The 19,764-nt window shown below is 31.0% G+C and overlaps 1 protein-coding gene across 1 annotated transcript in view; it reads right to left on the bottom strand.

The window, feature by feature from the left end:
* Positions 1-3,443: 3,443 nt before the first annotated feature.
* Positions 3,444-19,764, bottom strand: part of LOC127729744 (citron Rho-interacting kinase-like) — a 71,152-nt gene continuing 54,831 nt past the window's right edge. The window contains 13 exon segments of the mRNA XM_052237613.1: positions 3,444-4,399; positions 5,802-5,972; positions 6,853-6,934; positions 8,505-8,585; positions 9,513-9,644; positions 10,166-10,274; positions 11,377-11,618; positions 12,126-12,270; positions 12,936-13,016; positions 14,014-14,119; positions 14,561-14,797; positions 16,500-16,680; positions 17,313-17,552. Of these exon segments, the coding sequence (XP_052093573.1) occupies positions 4,240-4,399; positions 5,802-5,972; positions 6,853-6,934; positions 8,505-8,585; positions 9,513-9,644; positions 10,166-10,274; positions 11,377-11,618; positions 12,126-12,270; positions 12,936-13,016; positions 14,014-14,119; positions 14,561-14,797; positions 16,500-16,680; positions 17,313-17,552 (1,967 nt within the window). The 3' untranslated portion in view covers positions 3,444-4,239.

Raw genomic sequence — 19,764 nt, 5'->3', positions numbered from 1 at the left:
TATGTACATGTATATGGTAGTTGATATCAGTCACTAAGTTTTTGTAAAGCAAAAATGATCAGAAAGCATCAATAAATGCAATTGCATCGAATTCAGTGGGGTAAGACTTGGTAATTACGTCACATTTGTCTGGAGATTGAGATGTTCTCACACACGTTCCGAATTCTAATGCTTTATCCATAGCTATGTAAAAATCTACACGTTGAGTAATGAACAGGGTTTATTTATCATTGATCTGTTATGAGTGCTCCTCTGCAAACATGCCTATTAGAAAACCTAATATTCAGACGATTACAGTACCCTATTCTGTTCGAAACTGAAATCAATTAAAATCATGCTGATGCAACAACATGTCATATAACAATGGTCTATCAAAAGTTACTCTTCATCAACACAAATGAACAGAAAGCTTATGAATTAAAAATGTGGGATAAATATCTGAGGCAGCAATCCATAAACATTATCAAACCTTAGAATATGATATTCAACAATCAACATATCAGTGACCGATGATACCACTTGTTTTAGAATTATTTCAAGTCTAGACATATTGTAAATAATTTCAACAAAGGCTACAAAAGATCTGCCATGAACTTCAAACTCCTACATTTAGACTGACACAATTTAGTTGCTAAAAATCTGCTTCATTTTGTCTTTGTTGGATATTTGTCCCATTGTCAATCATATCACATCTCCATATTTTATAAAATATATAAATTGTTTATTGCAATTCAACAATCTAAAAAGTCAATTGAGCTTGACTGGAGGCACTATAAATGGATTGGAATTGTCAAATAAATTCCTGAAGCCATTACATCCCAGAGGTCAAATTTCAGGAAATTTCATGGGTCAAGATAAACAAGATTCTGTTAACTTACAAAAATTTAAAAATAATCAGACAACAGACATTTTAACTCAAAAGGAGTTAAAGTATATGTATTTATATAGATCAGTCAATGAAATTATTAAATAATTATATACTTAAGATTTCTTAAATATTTATTCAGAAATATCCATAAGATTATTTAGTTGTATGCTCATGTCAAAATTCTATTTTCAGTGGTAGTAAAGTGTCATATTTGATGTAGGTTTGGGTACTAAACCACAATTCTATAAGGGATTTATATGTATTATTATCTCAAGATTAAGTATCAATTGGCACTTACTTAAAAAAAATTTTACATTTTCCTTAAATTATTTATTGATTTTACTCCTACATTCATTTTTTTAAATGAGTCATGCTGGTAGGACTAAATATCAAACATAAAATAAACAAAACTATCATTGTTGTATCGTATATTTTATAAAGTATTATTTTTGAACTTCTACAGAACACATGTGGTGGAAGATGTCACACATTATTTATCTACAACAGAAAAATATATTGCAAGCTGTTCTAATTCCAAAGATTTGCACCTGTCAAAGAGATCATAATTTGTTGTACATGAATATATGTATATGTACTACAGGCTATTAACATAACAAGAGAACACAATGATATTAAAATGCTACTGTAGCATCAAAAACCATTCAAAAATTTAAAAAGTGGCAAATATTTTCTTAAAAATGTTCTTTATGAAATTTAAACTCATCACTTACAGTTCTAAGGAATAATATATATTTACATTTCTGTAAAAAAAATAACTTCAGGTCGTAGATATGAAATAGCACCATTGAAGATTCTTTTAAATACTAACAAGTTAGTATTAAATGGAAGGGAAAAAAAGTTAGACTATTAACACAAAACATTTTATGAGAAATAAGATGAAACCAAAGTAAGAAAACTCACATAGTAAAATACATAAAAATGTACACACATTCAAAACAACTACACATGTATAAATTAAAATGATATGTACCCTTCAAAAGTAATGACTACATATTACTATATATACATTTATACATCCATTTTCTTTTGAACTTAATTACATTTTGACTTGCTCTGTAAATAATATAATGAATCAGGAAAGATGACACTAAAAATATGTCATTTTCAGCACAGACAACAGTATGGCTAAATTGAAGGGAAATGTTTACTAGGAAACTATGATTCTGTAAGATTAGATTTTAGTTTGAACTTCCTAATCAATATAATTCAGAAGCTTCAAAAAGATTTACAAACAAACAGAAAGCAAATCTATAGGAAACAAACATTTCTAAAAGAAATCTTTTGTTTGAGTCAAATAAAATGTTTTCAATATTTAATATGAGATGTAAAATTGAATTCTCTGATTTAGAAGAAATACAAAACCAACTTAACCAATAACATACCTAAAAAGTGGGAGTGTATCAACTCAAATGTAATATACATGTGATTTTAATCCCCTGGGTATTTTTTTTCACACATGATTAATGTGGATTGAAGTTTCATTTCATTATATACAAAATGAGTATTTCCTATTAAATAAAGACGAAAATAGAAAGATTAGTGACAATAATCTGCCAGAAAACAACATAGTTATAAATATAGCATTGATTTCACGTATTTTTCAGCTGATCTAGGCATGGTTTCAAATGAACAGGAAAATCAGAAAACATGGGTTTACACGGGGAAGTTTCATTCACGTGAATTTAGATTCATGCCAATCCCACATAAATATCACCTTAAACTAAACTCAACTGAAACTCACGTTGATTTCACCTGAAAATCACATAATTTTCAGATTTAATTAAACTACAATTTTTTTTTTGTGGAAAAGTTTATGTGAAATTCATGTATAAGCTTGTTTGAGGTGAATTTCACATGAAATTTTTAATGCGAGATTCATGTAAAATTCACATGAGCAAAATTTGCCTGTGTAGCTCTAATTCAAAAAGCACCAGGTAACATACCTACTTACCGTCCCATTTTATTATTCCTTATTCTGAATGCAATTTATTTTTCCAAATTATTGTAATTAGCTCAAGTCCAATGTTTTTGCCACAAGACTTTTTCAAGAATTGCAAAAATTGAAAAGGAGAAAAAGGCTCTCCCTGAAAACTAATAGTAAAATGAGAAAGTTAATTAATCAATTCAATTAATTAGAAATCATTTATGTAAATCAGTTAGTTCTGACAAAAATCATTTATTAATGAGTAAGTTTTAACAATCCTTCAAAAGGGCCTGAGAAACCACTGACTTGAGCTCATTATAATCATTTAGAAAATGATTTTAGTTGGAAAAGTAGAAAATAGTCTTTACCTGAAATCTAATGGTATAATAAGAAAGTTGATTTAACAACATGTTAAATCAATTAGAAATCATTTATATATCTAATTCAGAAAAGATTACTTATTAAATAGTTACTGTGGGATACCAATTCAGGGGGGTTCCAACCCCAGGGTAAAGGGGGTTCCAACCCCAGGATAAAGGGGGGTTCCAACCCCAGGATAAAGGGGGGTTCAACCATATGTCCCCATTCAAAAGCATTGATCATCAAAAAAAGGGGGGGTTTCAACCCCCCCCCCCCCCCCCCCCCTGGATCTCCACTGCAATTTCTGTGGATTTCATAGATATAGGTAAACTAACAATCAAAATGTTCAACAAAGTACAAATTTTCAGCAGGCTTGTATGCAGACTTTGACAAAAGTATGAATTCAAATATCCATCAAATTACAATTTTTCCTCAATCCACAAAAATAAATGAATCCACAGTTGTTTGGACAAATTTTATATATTTAGTCATACTCTGTTATCAAACTATATCCCATCTAAAAGGGGTACACAAAAGAAATCCCGATTTTAATACTGATGAAAATTAGCTTTATCCTTACAAGGTGATAATTGTAGGGATAAGATATGCTATCATCTAATCTTTGGGGATGTAAACAATTTCTTATCGCCAACCTTGTAAAAACTTGATTGTTTTTTTCTTCTCAAAATCCTACCCTCCTCTTTTACTCTCTCCCACTAACTATTTATCTCAATTTTACTAGCATATATATTTGAAATAAAAAAAGATGGATCCACCATAATCATTTTCTTTAAATCTCATTTCAATCAACTTCAGTTCTATTACTGGCAATGCAAAGTAATTAGATTGATTAACCTTGAATTAGAAATTATATCACCTTGGAGTAGTTTTGTTTACTTCTCTATGTTTTTTACCGTAAGACCTTGGACAGTTGTTTACAACACCTATGTTAATAACATTTCAATAAATAATTAACTCAGATTCTAAATGGCCTTCAATCAGTTTGTATACTACATCAATGTTTACACCATCTTAATTAAATTACTAAATCAGATTCCAAGACCATTCACACATCTGATTCTATTGTCATCCGACTATCTGCACTTGATACAGATATCTCACTAAAATTACTGTCTAAAGAAGTTAAAGAGAGTTGTCTCCTCATGTTAGAAGATGGTTTCACGCTTCCTTTTTTTGGACTGAGAAATCTTCCTGGTGACTTTGGTCTACAAGTAAAACAAAATAAAAAGAGTATAAATGCAATAGCATATTGCAATTCCTTGCCTTTGATAATTGATCAAGCAGAACATTTTGTTTGATGAACACATTTTACCGAATATCATAACAACACAAACTAGACATCATTGAGATGGGAACCATCTCTGTGGGACCCGCTGACCTTGAACTTTGACCTAGGAAGTTGTAAAAACATTATGACACACCCTCTGGTGTTGGTTAATATACATGTCAAGTATAAAGTATGAAATTATTATGGTTCTCTAGTTATAGAGCAGACATAATTTGTTACGGACGGACAGACTGATCACTATAGGGCGATCCTCCACTAGGCAGGGCCCTAATTAAAAGACCAAAGCCAAGAATATCTCAGAAAGATTCAGCAAGCATTAGAATTAAAATTAATTAATTGAAGTGAATTGAAAGGATTTTTTCTGACATATATTTGTCAACATTAGTTAACCATTTTCTCTGCCACATTTTTTTCTGACATATCTTTGTAAACATTAGTTGACTTTTTTCTCTGCCACATTTTTTTCTGACATATCTTTGCATACATTTTTTTTCGTCAAATAATTCCTATCTCGATATTAACGATGCAGATAAATAATATAAAACATCTTCCAGTGTTAAAAATACATATGCAGTGAACTACTGAAACTGGAAAACATGATAGAACTATTTACCTCAGATGACTCCTACCTTAGATAAGTCACATATTTATGGCAGGCCCCTTCAACTTGAACTTACCATGATCAACTGTGAGTATATTATGAAAGTTTTTGGTCATATTTGCCAATAATGTTATATTATCATATTTGTACTAAAATAGTCAGGCTTGAATTTTCAGAAAGGTCTGATTTTAGTTGGATTTTTCAAACTATACAACCAGTCATTTAAAACTAAAACATAAGATTTTGAGATTTCTGCAATATCAGGGCCAAAAAAAAGTATGAACCATACCTCATTTTTTCAGGACTAAGAAAAGCTCAGGTCTCATAAAACTTTTTTTTTTTAACACCCACCTATGCTAACTTGATAAATTACCTATATTATTGGCAAATTGATAATAGGGTTGATAAACAAGAGAAACTATTAAAAAAAAAAAACTACAAAAGTTCATCTATTCAAGGAAGTTGTCATTTGTCTTGGCATTAACTAGAAGGTCTTCAAACATGTGGAACAAAACTCACATCTCATATACATTTAAACAGCAAGAAAAAAAAAGGCAAATGTTGAATTTTTCAGTAATGTTTCCAGAGGGACCAATTTGTCTTTAATAGAATAGCTTTTAGTAGAGGATTAATTCTGTACATATTTTAACATTACCATTTAAGTATACAATGGTAACACTCTGTTACAACCAACTCAAATTTATTTTTTTAAACTGACCTATTTTCTTTATCATCTTCATCCTTGAATTCTCTAGAGATTCCATCATTTCCTTGGAGAACTATTAATTCTGTCAGGTATCCTGTTCCCATGGAAATATAAACAGTACCACGAGTAATACCTACACCAAGAAATCGGGGGCCTTGAATATCTATACAGGTCTGTTTACCTCTAAAAGGAGAAGATACCAAAAAAATGATTATCAAATCTGCTTTTGTATAAGAAATTCAAGAAGAATAAATAAGATTCTTACAAGCTGAAATTCAAACACCCATTCAGTTGGCAATATTCACCAAAGTTTAAATATTATCAAGTTGATATGTGAATAATTTTTAAAAATGTGAATGGACCTGATAAACATAAAAGATCAATACACAGGGAAAACTTTCAGACATGGTTCAATAATGCGTGTTATTTGTCTTTCCTAACAAATTTACACACTTGGTCTCTGTAATAATACTAATATTCAAATCAATGCTATAAATAAAATTTTATAACATGATGATCCATCAGACCTTCTAAGGGATACTTTACATTCAAATTTGTTACCTATACAATGACATTAAGGGTTTACCAAAGCAAATAAAAATGACAATTTTAATAACCCTTTTATACATTATTTACCTGGAAAATAAGGTTGGTCAACTATATCATGTATATATATTTCTATATATTTCAGTAATATGGATTATAATTAACAGCATATCATAAAATGCAGAAAATCTCACCACAGGATTAAACTGGTAGAAATGCCATCGAAATTCAATGAACAAGAATGTATCCATATGGTCAGATATGGGATGGTCCAAAAACTAATAGACTAAAAAGTGGATGGACTCACTGATCGGAAAACAACCCAAATTCTTCTTTTGTTAGAAATTTTCATGTTAACATTTTATATTGATTGGCCAACTAGAAGAAAGGTTCTTGCAAGGAAACAACATTCATACTGCAGACAATGACAAAGTGACGTTTCAAGTATTTAAAAAGTTCCTGAAAGGAAAAAAATGTTTACTCTTAATCTTTAAATAATATATTGTCATTAACAAACCTGGTTTCTCTTTTGTCAGCAGGTATTGTAATGCATTGTACACTACTAAAGTAGGTCACATAAAGGAATGGTTCACTGTAAGCTGTAATAAAAATCAAACATTTTTGTTTTTAATAAGAAATAATAGGTTTTCTAATCATGTTGACAGCAAGTTATTACCTGAAAGATGGATAAATGATCAATTAAATCATGACCAATAAACTTAAGGTCACAGATTTTCTTTTTTGTGTAAACAAGCTTAAAAGTGGATGCCTCAGTAAAAAATAAGCATAAACTTGTAAAGTCATAGGACATAATTGTTCAACATTTATCAATAGAAAAATAGTATATAAAAAAAATATATTGCACAACAAAAATAAATTTGAGTGTCCAATGACTATTTTTAGTAATTTTAACAGAAATTTATCAAGGAACGATTTATCAATATTTAGGAATAATCTATGGATTGATTTTAAAATGAAATAAAGATTTTTTTCTCCCACATTTCTCAGAAAGCTCTTTACTCCTATGTGCATAAAATACAAATATTCTTCAATTTTCAGGAACTCCATTCAATAATTTTTGCAGACAATAAGAGATGAATGATTCTTTTTTTTAATTATCAGTTTATCTTTACATATAGAAGTTGTATACAAATCTAAAAAAATATCCTGTAATAACAAATGCGTCTATGGGCCACAGATGCCCCCGCTTGTAAATATGCATGAGTCAACTTCCACATACAGATACAGGATTCACGTTATTAAGACCATTTTTTGTGATTATAAGCATTGGGTGTAAGTTTCATAACATTTGGTTGATGCAAACTAAAGTTAGAGAATGGGAACAAAAAATTCAGCAATTTTTATGTTTATAAAGGGGCATAACTCATGAATGGTAAAAGTGACGCCACCCAATTTTGAACCTGATCTGTGTTTTGTGGTAATAAGCATTGTGTATAAGTTTTATAACATTTGATTGAGGCAAACTAAAGTTAGAGAACGGAAACCAATTTAGGGACATACGGGACGGACAGACGGACAAGGGTAACACTTAATGCATGAAATGGTTATTGTTTTTATTTTTTAGATTTAAAAGAACAAATTGCCTCATATATGAAACGGCAATCTTTCTGTGTGCGTTTTATGTCATTTCAAGCCAGGTAAACCTGTTGTCTAATCAAAATGGTTCCTGCAATAATCAAAAACACCCTGTTCTTGTCGGAAACAGGCCAACTTATAACTGAAATACTAATTAATGTCAATTGCCATGCAATATAACACAAAGATTAAAAAAAAAAAATCCACCTAGGGAAAACACTTTTATACTTATTCCCTTATGCTTGTTTTCTCAGGAGTTGATTTGATTAAAATTTGTACATCAGCTCAGTAGTCAGTACTTCGGTACTGACATGATTTATTACAAACCTTTCTAAAATTGTCCATTTATAAATTTACAAATTATTTAGAAACTAAGGTTTCAACTCCCTCAGGCAAAGTTGACCTTAGATGGATTTGGCTATCATTCTTAGGTCCTTTTTTGTCACATAGCTCTTCAAATGTTACGGTTCTTATACATCCTTGGCTTTCAAATGTTCAGCTTTGAGCATTCCAGAAAGCACTTAGGATGCATGAAATTTATAAAGTGTTGTTTTTATTTTGTATACAACATACCAAAAGACAATGGGAGACAACTCCATTTCAGCTCTGTAGGTCTGCTTCTTTTTCCTTTTGAATCAACATAAAATCCAAATTCTGCAAAAATAATCATTTACAAAGTGACTTTTTATGTTCAGTGTATTGTCCTGTGGTCTTTGGTATGTGGTATCTGCCTAAATGCAAATATAATCTCAACTCCTTTTATTTGCAAAAAAAATTCTTCTTGAGGAAAAAACTTTGTTCTATATTTAGACGAAGATTTTCTTGGAAAGTGACCCCGTTTTAAATATTTTTAACATCTTTAATATCAACCTTTATCTAAACATATATAATGACGATACCTTTTTACAGGTGTAAAACCGATACATATGTTTGTGTATTACATTAATATCAATTATAAATATTTTGAGCATGCAGGACAAGAACAAATCAACACTATGTAAACAGGTACAACATAAAAAGTACCAGTAGATGGATGCTGTCAGAAAACAGACATATACTATGTAGGATTAAATGTTTTGCTTATCAGCATTTATCTGGGGGCCCTCTGTGTCGGAAAAGAAAAGGCTCACTACTGTGTATTTATTATTATTTGTTGGATAACAATTTTTGTGAATTTATTGGTACAGGGGTACCAAAAATTCAATTATTCAATGAATTACAACTTTTCTATAGAAATGCATGCAGACTTTGGGAAACGAAATCAAATACCCATGAAAGTTTTCCTCAATTCACGAAAAATTGGTAACCACAAAAATAATGAATACACAGTATGTACAAGTTACTCCTGCAATATAAAACAAAACCAATTTTAACAAGCTTGATCTTCAATAAACAGATCTTATGATGTAATGATGTTTAACGACCTTGTCTATCCTTAGAGGGTCTCTCATGATCATGTTGTTATCAAAAATGGATATATGCAGTTACAAGCCTCTGTGGAGCTGTGTGGAACCAATCTGGAAGAGAACCAATATAGATTTTTTTATTTTAGTTGTGCTTAATGTTTAACAAAATCATTACCATGGAAACAGATGAGAAATTCCAACGGCAATCCTTCAGGTGATACTTTTACAACTGCTAAAGGAAAGCTATTGTGTATTGCTGCTCCAAAAGCTGCAAATGCTAAAGAGTTGTCCCTCTTGTCTACAAAATCTACAAAAACAAAATAAAAAAAAAATTACATAAGACATAAATCATTCAATTTTAACATCTTGACGTTCATTGCTCATTAAACCTTTATTTTAAAAGATAAATTTTTGAAACCTTATAAGAAAATCTAAAAATGAGAAAAAATTAAGACCAATAGTGTTTAAAGTGCAATCTTTAGTTTAAATAAAACACAGATATAATTTTTATGTGTAAACATCATTTAAAGTGGATGGCTCATAAAAAAAAAACAATGTAAAAAACATTAATAAAAATAAGCAAAACCGTGCAATGTCGTAAGAAATCTATTCAACATTTACATTACAACCAACCAAACAAACAATTTTTTTTATATATGTATCATTCTATTTCATTGCAAGAAGCAATAAATAAACATGCCTTTCTGCTAATATTTCCTATGTGTATTTAACAACATGCAACTGTAGGCTAAGAGTTGAAAGACAAACCACATGTTAATACATTTTCTATGAATAAAATTGTAAATTTATTAATATGACTCAACATACCAGTAATGCTTGGATGATCTAAACTCAAACGATAAAATTTGTCTGTTCCCACTATTGCAAACTCACTGGACAAACATACACAGCTGCATGGCTCATTAGTCATGAATTCCTGTAATAAAGTGATAAATTAATGAATTAAAACAAGTGAAACTGCGAGCTACTGCTCACTGATGATACCCCTGCCCAAATATTTCGGTAGTTGTTGAGAGATGAATCTGAAAACACATCACACGGTATAGCTGACTTATATAAACCCTGAACCAGATTTCAGAAATCATTGAATTGTGATCCTGAGAAAAATGTGACGAAAATTATCAACTTGGCTTTCATGTGTAAAATGATACAAGTGTTCAGTTAACAGGAAGTAGTTGAGTGATGAATCTCAAAACGCATCACACGGTATAGCTGACTTATATAAACCCTGAAACCAGATTTCAGAAATCTTTGAATTGTAGTTCCTGAGAAAAATGTGACGAAAAATATTCATGGGACAGACGGACGGACTGAAGGATGGATGGATGGATGGATGGATGGACGGACTGATGGACGGACAAACAGAGGTAAAACAGTATACCCCAACTTTTTTAAAGCGAATGTATAATTATCCAACATTAATAAAAAAAAAATATTCTATGTGACAATTGTTCATCTTTAACTTATCATACAGTGCTTATATATATATATTTGAACTGTTATTTGAGATGTCATGCTCACGTGTAGAATTCTGGATTCAATTTAACTTTCAAAATGTTTGCACAAACTGATCTTTTGGTAAAACAAAATCCAGATAACTTATGGTTAAGCCTTAATACTCATGTAGTATCAAACAAACTAAAAGTATTCAATATGTTGCAAAAAATTTGCCATTTTCTGCAAATAAAAAAGGCTAGATGGCTTACAAACCAGTTAACCCCTCCATTGTTGGTTGTGTATGTCAACAGAAAAAAGAATAAGGTATTCAGTGGAAGTCTCTTGTACCATTTGTTCTGGGCATACATTGCAAATTCTGCTGTGAAACAGGTATTTAATTTTTTTTTTGACTTTCTTATTTTCCATGTTGCTTACATTGATGCTTAAAATAAAAGATAAATGTAAAATTGTCTAATGTTACTATTAGAAGTGAAGGTATTCAAAATTGTAATTGTATCAAATCCCATTTTTTCTATATTTATCAAACATTTACATAAATTTCTTTCAAGCAAAAAGCATACTTTTCTCAAACAGAATGACTTCATTTCCGAGTTATATTTCATAAGCAGAACCCTGTCGGCCATACCAACAACCATGTAGGAACCACCATGACACTTTGAAGCATCCATCACAGTACATCCAACAATTCCCTCAATTACTGTATGTGGAATAGGATTAGTCTCTTCTTTAGCAGCAGAGTTAGCCTGATCTATTCTAGAATGTATCATACGCTTGTCTATGGTGACTACAGCCCTTTCTCTGCCTGCAACAGAAACATATTGTTCGTAAAGGATTGAAATGGTATATAATCAATGAGAGCTATTCTTCATTAATGGACCTGGAGAACGTGCATTTTATACAAGCTTGTTTTTTAAATGTCACAAACATATCATGTACAACAAAATTGACTTTTTATCTTGCTGGAGAGGATCTGTAAACCAATTTAAATATTTGCTGCACTTACCTTTGTAGTTTTTTACCAAAGATAACGAATACTTATAAATTTTGTAGGGAATTTTTTAAATCTTCATGTATTGCTCACAACTCTTCGCCCAGTTTCAATGTACTTTTTGGTCCTGGTAATGTTTACTACAGGTCATTGTATTGCCTTCAACAATGAGAAAACCATTATCATATAGTGACGTTTGCTTCAAGATTCAGATTCCCTGATATTTTAACTTAAAGCAGTGAAGAAGACACATTATTTATTGTAATGTGCATCTAGAGCATTAAAACTTGTATCACCTAAAACAATTACTAAAATTCTTACCTGTTATTAGAATGATCAGGTTGAGAGATGATAGGTACAAAATTTGATGCACACTTTTAAATCCTGTCAGCTGTGTAATAATAGCATGTTTACCATTGTATAAATTCACACAAAATAATCCCTCGTCTGCACCAAGTAATACCAACTGAAGAAAAAGAAGAAAAATTGTTGACTCAAAATAAAGCAAACAATTGTATTCATATGCACCACATTTTAATATTTATAACTTAACAGCGTTCTGAAAATATTAATCAAATGGAAACTGGATGAAAAATAATCTCCGCCATAAGATCTGTACCATATAATATTTACTCTATGCTAATTTGTTTACTGCATCCACATAATAATTCACAACATGATAATTTTCAAGAACACTCCCATGTCAGGTTCTGCCAAAATAAATCATAAGAAATGCTGGTTCAGACTGCCACATTTACACAAGGTTTGCCATTTTCACATTTCAAGACAGTCTGATTGTTCTACTGTTTCGTACAGACAGAACAGGTAGATGTTGGATGTTGTTGCGAAGTTTCACGAACTCTGCCATGAAATGCATACATCATATTTGTTTCCCGATTATTGTTTTGTACATAAATCAGGTCGTCAGTTTTCTCATTTGAATTGTTTTACATTTTGTCATATTGGGGCCATTTATAGCTTGCTATGCGGTGTGGGTTTTGCTCATTGTTGAAGGCTTTATAGTGACCAAAATTTGTTGATTTCTACGTCATTTGGTCTCTAGTGGAATGTTGTGTTATTGGCAATCATTCCACATCTTCTTATGATAAACTATTCATTTAATTGACCTACCTCTTTACATAAGGCAAAGGAGCAGTTGAGTTCCAGTCTTCGACTTCCTTCTAACTCTAACAACGTCTTGGAAAACATTCCCTATAGAATAAAAACAGTATTATAATAATCTAGGATGTCAAAGTTAAACGCAAGTAATCTAGGATGTCAGAGTTTCCTTAGTGTTTTCCTACTGACAAAATATTAAATCATAAATAAAAAATATGGTGAAACAAAGCTGTGGATACATTTCCAACACACATGTCTGCACTATAGATTATTTAATGTATGAAAGCTCACAGCGTGATACCCAAATGTAAACACTGACATAGTCAATGAAGGATGGATTGGAAAAGATGGGAGGAAAGATGGATGTACATGAAACAAAACTTCTATGGAACACTAGGATATGAGCAAAACATAAAAGGAACAGACTTATTAATGATATTTTACATCTTGACCTTTGCTGGAAGGTCATATATAATGAACTGAAAAGGGCAAACATGACAGATCAACATGGCTCCTAGAGTGTGTGGTACTCTGATATACACCAACAACCACTACATATGTGTATGGAGGAATAAATTGCCTAGTGATTTTATAAATCTTCCTACATATCCTATTGTTTATTGCCTGACAAAGAACTTTATAATCATAATAACTACATAAAAACAATTACTGTGTATCATCTGGATAACTGAAAGTAAAACTGACAAAGAAAAGTAAGGCAAAAATAACAACAGACTACTTGGAAAAACATTTTTGCCTAAAATGATGTACCATGAAGTAAAATAACCATGAAAAATAATCTCCTGGACAATAATGCAGAACTTGAAAATAATACATGGGAATAACATCCACAAAACATAAGAGTGATCTACTTTTACCTGATACCTATTGAATATGATACTAAAGATATGGAACTTGAATTGATGCAAATAAAGCATGTTGAAGGGGTCAAACTAAGTACTAATTCAAGTGCACCTGCTTGCAAGTTTAGATTATTCTAGATCATAAATCTCATTTGAAATTCTCTGTATAGTACCAGAGTATATTGCTAACTCTCAAAATAAAATGTTGCAATCTTTTATGGACTTACAGTTCTGACAATGGTGTCTTTTCTCTGTATACTTTTGACAGCAGCTTCCAAACATGCTACCCATTTCTGCTTGTCTGAGAAGTTACTAGCCATCAGATACAACACTCTGAAAAAAGATAAATATAGCTTATATATACAAATTTAGGTAGTTAGTCTAAAATATTCATACACCTATCTGTTGTCAAAATGTACATCTTTCTTGTCAAAACTTGAGATAGTGCAGAGATAGAGGCTAGCCATACTGACTGGAAAATGATGTCAACAAAGTTGTCTGTAGTACTAGATTTTTTTCTGATGAGAGAGCAACTAAAAAAATTTATTCTCCAAATTTATATTCCGTTCATTATCTTCAATTATTTTACAGGGGTTCAATTTTGCTTTAAACAATGAAAGGCCCCTGACCATTTGAATCTTCAAGTAAAATGTTCTCCTTAAGAAAGTCAAAGATCCTGTAAAAAGTATCAGTGTAAAGAATGGGAGGTCTTTGTATTTTGTAATTCAAAAGTCCCCTTCCAGGAAGGACAGGTCCCCAGACCTAAGATTTTACCTTCCTGGCCAGCAGGTTGTGAGTGGTTGCTGTTCCAGTTTCATTACATGAGCTAGATCAGTGTTTGTTGTGTTAGGCAGCTCTGCAGTACTGATTGCACTGTGAACTGTAACATCTGTGTTTGGTGGACCAAGATCAAAAGTGTCTATAGGACTAGCATCAGATTCATACATAAATAATAACAATATATTGTTTTCTAGTGAAGCCCATCGTCTTTCCCAGCCTTGTTTCTCTGTCCTGTAAAATAAAACCCACACATTAGTGAATAAATAAAAAGACAAATATAAGTTAATTCTAACAATTATTAAAAAATATATATTTTACCACAAATGCCAAAATTATTACTTGATTGGTAGAGACTATCCAATGTGAAATTGAACAATACTTTGTATTCACATCTTTTGTATTCACATCTGAGCACCATATTCCCCTCCAAACATCATGTTGCACCTTGCAGGACACTACGCATGGTTTACCTAACTCATGTAATGTTTTAGCTCTTTTCATACGAAACCATAGTAAATATATATATCGTCTTTAAGCATATTTCAGGTGTAAAGTCAAAATTGAAAAAACATGGTATACTATAAATAATTCATTACTGATGTACTGTTGATGCCACGTAGTTATAAAATAAAGCAGGCATGAACAAATTGTGTGTTTACATGATATATTTTAAGAATACACAAATACATGCACTATATATCACAGATTTTGAACAAATGGCCCTGAAACACCTTGCAACATGTTTTGCGCTCCTTTGAATCATGTTGTTGGTTTATGCCTGTCATATTTGTTTTTTGTAAATTGTTTTGTTATGAATTAGGTCATAAGCTTTCTTGAATTGTTTCACATTTTTTATGTTGGAGCCTTTTATAGCCGACTATACTGTATGGGTTTTTCTCATTGTTGAAGGCCTATAATTGCTTACTACCACTTCATTTTGACTCGGATGGATAGTTGACTCATTAGCAATAATACCACATCTCCTCGTTTTTATATACCGTAAAAAGGCTTGGATAGTCCGTGGTTTTATTCTCCAAAATTGGACCTTCCAGACGGGGTGCGGACTATAGAGTACAATAAGCAAGAAATAAGAGAAAAATTTCAATGGTGGTTTGTTTACGTTCCGCCATCTTTGTTATTTATATTGTAGAGGGCGCTCTTATCATTTTTCAAACTAATAATTTTAACTCATCCATATTAACAAGTTATTTTTATTCAATATCAAATTAATACTGATGAATATAAAAACTAAACCTTTCATTACAAATTTCTCGTTTCTTTTCAATGCATTGGTTGAAATAAACTGGTATCTGCTTGATTGAAACGATACAAACATAGTGAAAAAGACAACCGTAACCAGCTTAGAATTTGTAAACTACAAAACATAATCGGTTATTGTTCGTTCCGTTTTGGTGGTTCATACTGACTAATATGGTTTGTATTAGCTTAAGACCCTTCAAACATTAATGTGATATATATATTAAAGACTGTTTTACAAAAGGATGGAACTGTTTCACTTTCAAAGTCGTATTATAGTGATATCTGTTATGTACGGATTTCGACTCTCACCGGTTAATTTCTTCTTTTACACGTGCTTTTTAAACTTCCTGTTTAAACATACACAAGTTTCTAAATTGTTTTTTACGTGAATTAAACTTATTTTAACAATCATGAAGCGTTCTAGAATCATTTACAAGCAGTTTCAGCTTCTGTTTGATGATGGAAAACAGGTTTTTCCAAGAAAATACCGCAAACGACCGCACAGGATTTGAAATTACCGGAGTTTCATTAGACCTTTTCTAACAGTTACAAAAAGTTTTTTTACCTAAAATTTCGTGTGGAGAAGGGGGTGCGGACTATGTACCAGTGCAAACTATACAAGCCTTTCTACGGTAAATAGAATTCCAATCTATACATTTAATTATTAGATTACCTGGGAACTTTGAGCCATCCTTCCATTTTAATTGGGACATCGGCAAGTATTGGGGAATACCTGTGACTAGATTGTTCTACCTGACCCATTATGCTGGAGAATTGTTGGATATACTCTGTTGGCAGACCACAATTATCTTTAGCAGATGACACACATTTAGGGTGACATATCATGCCACATTCTGAAAACAAATGATTTATCATACAGTAGCGAGGCATGTACAATAAAACATCTCACAGTAATTCACTCGTCATAATCAAAGTGTGGTGAGAGTCATTCCCTTCTTCTACAGATATATCGCTTAATTTCTGACATCAATTTTTTCCTTTGATATTACTGACAAGTAATTTAATTTTTCCCTAGGGAACATATATTGAAGCTTCTAATGCCAAAAATGCCAATTTTAATTTTTTTTAAAGTTATCAGAAAATTTACCAAGTTAAATGAAATTAAAAAAACTCACAATTTTGAGCCTCTCTTTTCTCAAAAGCAAGCATTTTAACCCTTGTATTTTATGATTTTCCAACATCTCTCTTAATCACAAAAATTACCATAAAATGTATAATTGCGTTGACTGCCAAAAATAGTTGTTAGCTGACTTTTCTTATATCTCAAATAATCAAATGTAATATTATTTTAAATATACAGACAAATTCAAAATAATGAAATATATGAAAAATCATTATAGCTATAAATTCATATAACCATCAACTATATTCTAGAATTACAAACATTTTTTTTTTCAAATATCAATTCAATCTTGTTCTGATATGACAGCCGCATGACCCCACTAGGTAAATTTAATTCTCCTACCTTGACATTTAGATGCCTGCTTGACAAATGGAACACTCCCCAAACACACCCCACACTTAGTTGCTCTGGAATTTAACCCTGTAACAAATCTATGTGGAATCTTATGATTCATTCTCTGGTGTGTTGAGTTGTAATTCATGGTGGCAGCTCTTTTGACACTTGGTGTAAGAAGACCAAGGTTAACTGCTTTCTTCACCTCAGGAGTGATGGTGTCTGTTAAAGGTCCTTTTAATCTTAATACTGTAAAATAATTAAAATCATTCTATAACATTTATAGTTATGTAGTAACCAAATGTTACAGATATCTTCAAAATATAATCAAGTCCTGTTCATCTAATTTTATACATAGAAATATGAAAACTTCAATGTTAAACATGTTTTTATTACATTATAAAATTGATTTTTTTAATTATGAAGTTTTAAGTAACAACCATATGCAACTGTTGGAAACATTTCTTGTTTAAGTGAAAAGGGATTTTAAAGGCTATATTCTTTTACATCTGAATTAATGACCACTCATTGTGAGAACTCTTTTTAAAACTGATAGGGAAAAGTGGTAAGACTTGAAAGAGAAGTGCTCGTTATCTCGCGGCAATACAATGTTTGGTTTTTACTATAATATAAAGGGCCCTTTGTATCCTATTTATTTTATTATTTTCTTTATATTGTTCAATCTGAGACTATTATAACATGTGTTATAGTAGTCTCACAGTGTTCTCCCAAAGATTTTTGGATAGCACCAGGGTAACGCGTGTGGACTTCTTGGTGAAATATTTCATGCAAGCAGTTGTGTCGCGTCACATCGCTTAGCTCTAGTTACTGTAGTTTTTATGTCTCTTGTTTTGTTTTAACACTGTGGTACTGTGTTATGTATACATTGATTCAGAAAATTATTGGTAAAAAAGAAGTAAATAAAAAAAACAGTTTGTATACTTTAATATTTTTTATTTTAAATAATTCATCTGAATTTAAAGTAATTAAATCTTTTATAAAAATAAAATATCATTCAAAAGAGAACAAAAATGTTCAATTTAAAAAACTTTCTAGTTTTTAGAAAAAATTGTTGTTGTGTGTGAAAGGATTCCTGTGATATAAAGAAGATATAAAATTAACAAGAACAATTGCAAATATTGTTTTATTATTTGAACCAAGTTTCTATCTTAAATTTTAATAAAAAGAAATTTTTCATAAATTTTAGAACATTTTGCCATAGATCTCATGTAAATATTAACCTTTCTTGTCTTAGGTGATAATCAAACATAGATACAGACTTAATACTGCCCTAAAATCTAAATTTTTATTTGTCATGAACCATTTAAAAAGAATTCTTAAATCTATAAATTTATCTTTGGTCTATAGATCTATAAGTAACCATATTCAATGTCAACAACTAAGTCTCCCTATTTTCCCGCCTAAATGACAGGAAGTAGATATAAATAGATTTAACATGTGCTTATGGATAAAATTTGCAAGATTACTTCTGTTATTCATTAATTATGGATATAGATATCCAGTTTGAAGGTACAGTCATGCATTTAATTTATAAAATATAATAGATTGCAATTAATTGTAAATAAACTTGAATATTCTACGTGAACTAACTGGGTCATGTGATATGTACAGACAGATACTACAGTTTGAAACCCGACTATCATGCAATAACTATGTCATAATTAAAGATAATATTGGCCATGGTTTAATCAGAGACATATTATACTATAATATAAGAATTGGGAATGTATAGTTGTCCATTATACGTAATGAGCCACCATTATGATGTACAAAAAATGTACCTATCGGGTCAAGACACTGTGTACAATGTATTTGCCGACTTGTCACAGGTCAGTGCTTGGGTGGAGAGTGAAGCCATAAAATAGTTATCTGTGATCATAAAGTTATGAACTCTTAATTAAAACACAAAAGAATCATGTTACAAGTGTTAATTACATCGATTAAATCCAATCAACAAGGTTAACCTCATATGGTAAATCGATCACGTGGTGTAAACAATCTGTGTTGAACTGGTTTGAACTGGTCAAATTTCACCTGGAATTTTATACCGCACGGAAAAGATTTAACAAGTCGTTTAAAACTTTACCAATTTACAATTTTTTAACTGAAAATTTTAGCACCACGGAGAAAAATTATACATCGCGGTAAAGAAAGTATCACAAAAATTATACATCGCGGAAAAGAAAGTATCACATATCAATTTAAATTCAATTAAAAACTATTCTGTTTATCATTTTTAAGAAATTCATTGTTTTTCATTAAAAAGATATAGTTCTAGCAAAGTTAAGCAAGGTTAATCAAAAAAATTGAAACAATACATTTACATGGAAATATACACATTAAGTAAGGAGATCTAACCCAAGTCTGTTAAAGCGTGCGGAAAGTGTAATTTTCCATTTTGGAATCATTATTCCTGTCTGCTGTCCCATAGTGCATTCGT

The sequence above is a fragment of the Mytilus californianus genome, unplaced genomic scaffold (genome assembly GCF_021869535.1).
Source record: "Mytilus californianus isolate M0D057914Y unplaced genomic scaffold, xbMytCali1.0.p SCAF_2, whole genome shotgun sequence".
Lineage (NCBI taxonomy): Eukaryota > Metazoa > Mollusca > Bivalvia > Mytilida > Mytilidae > Mytilus > Mytilus californianus.
Note: the sequence above shows the minus strand (reverse complement) of the source record. Positions and strands in the feature narration are given on the sequence as shown.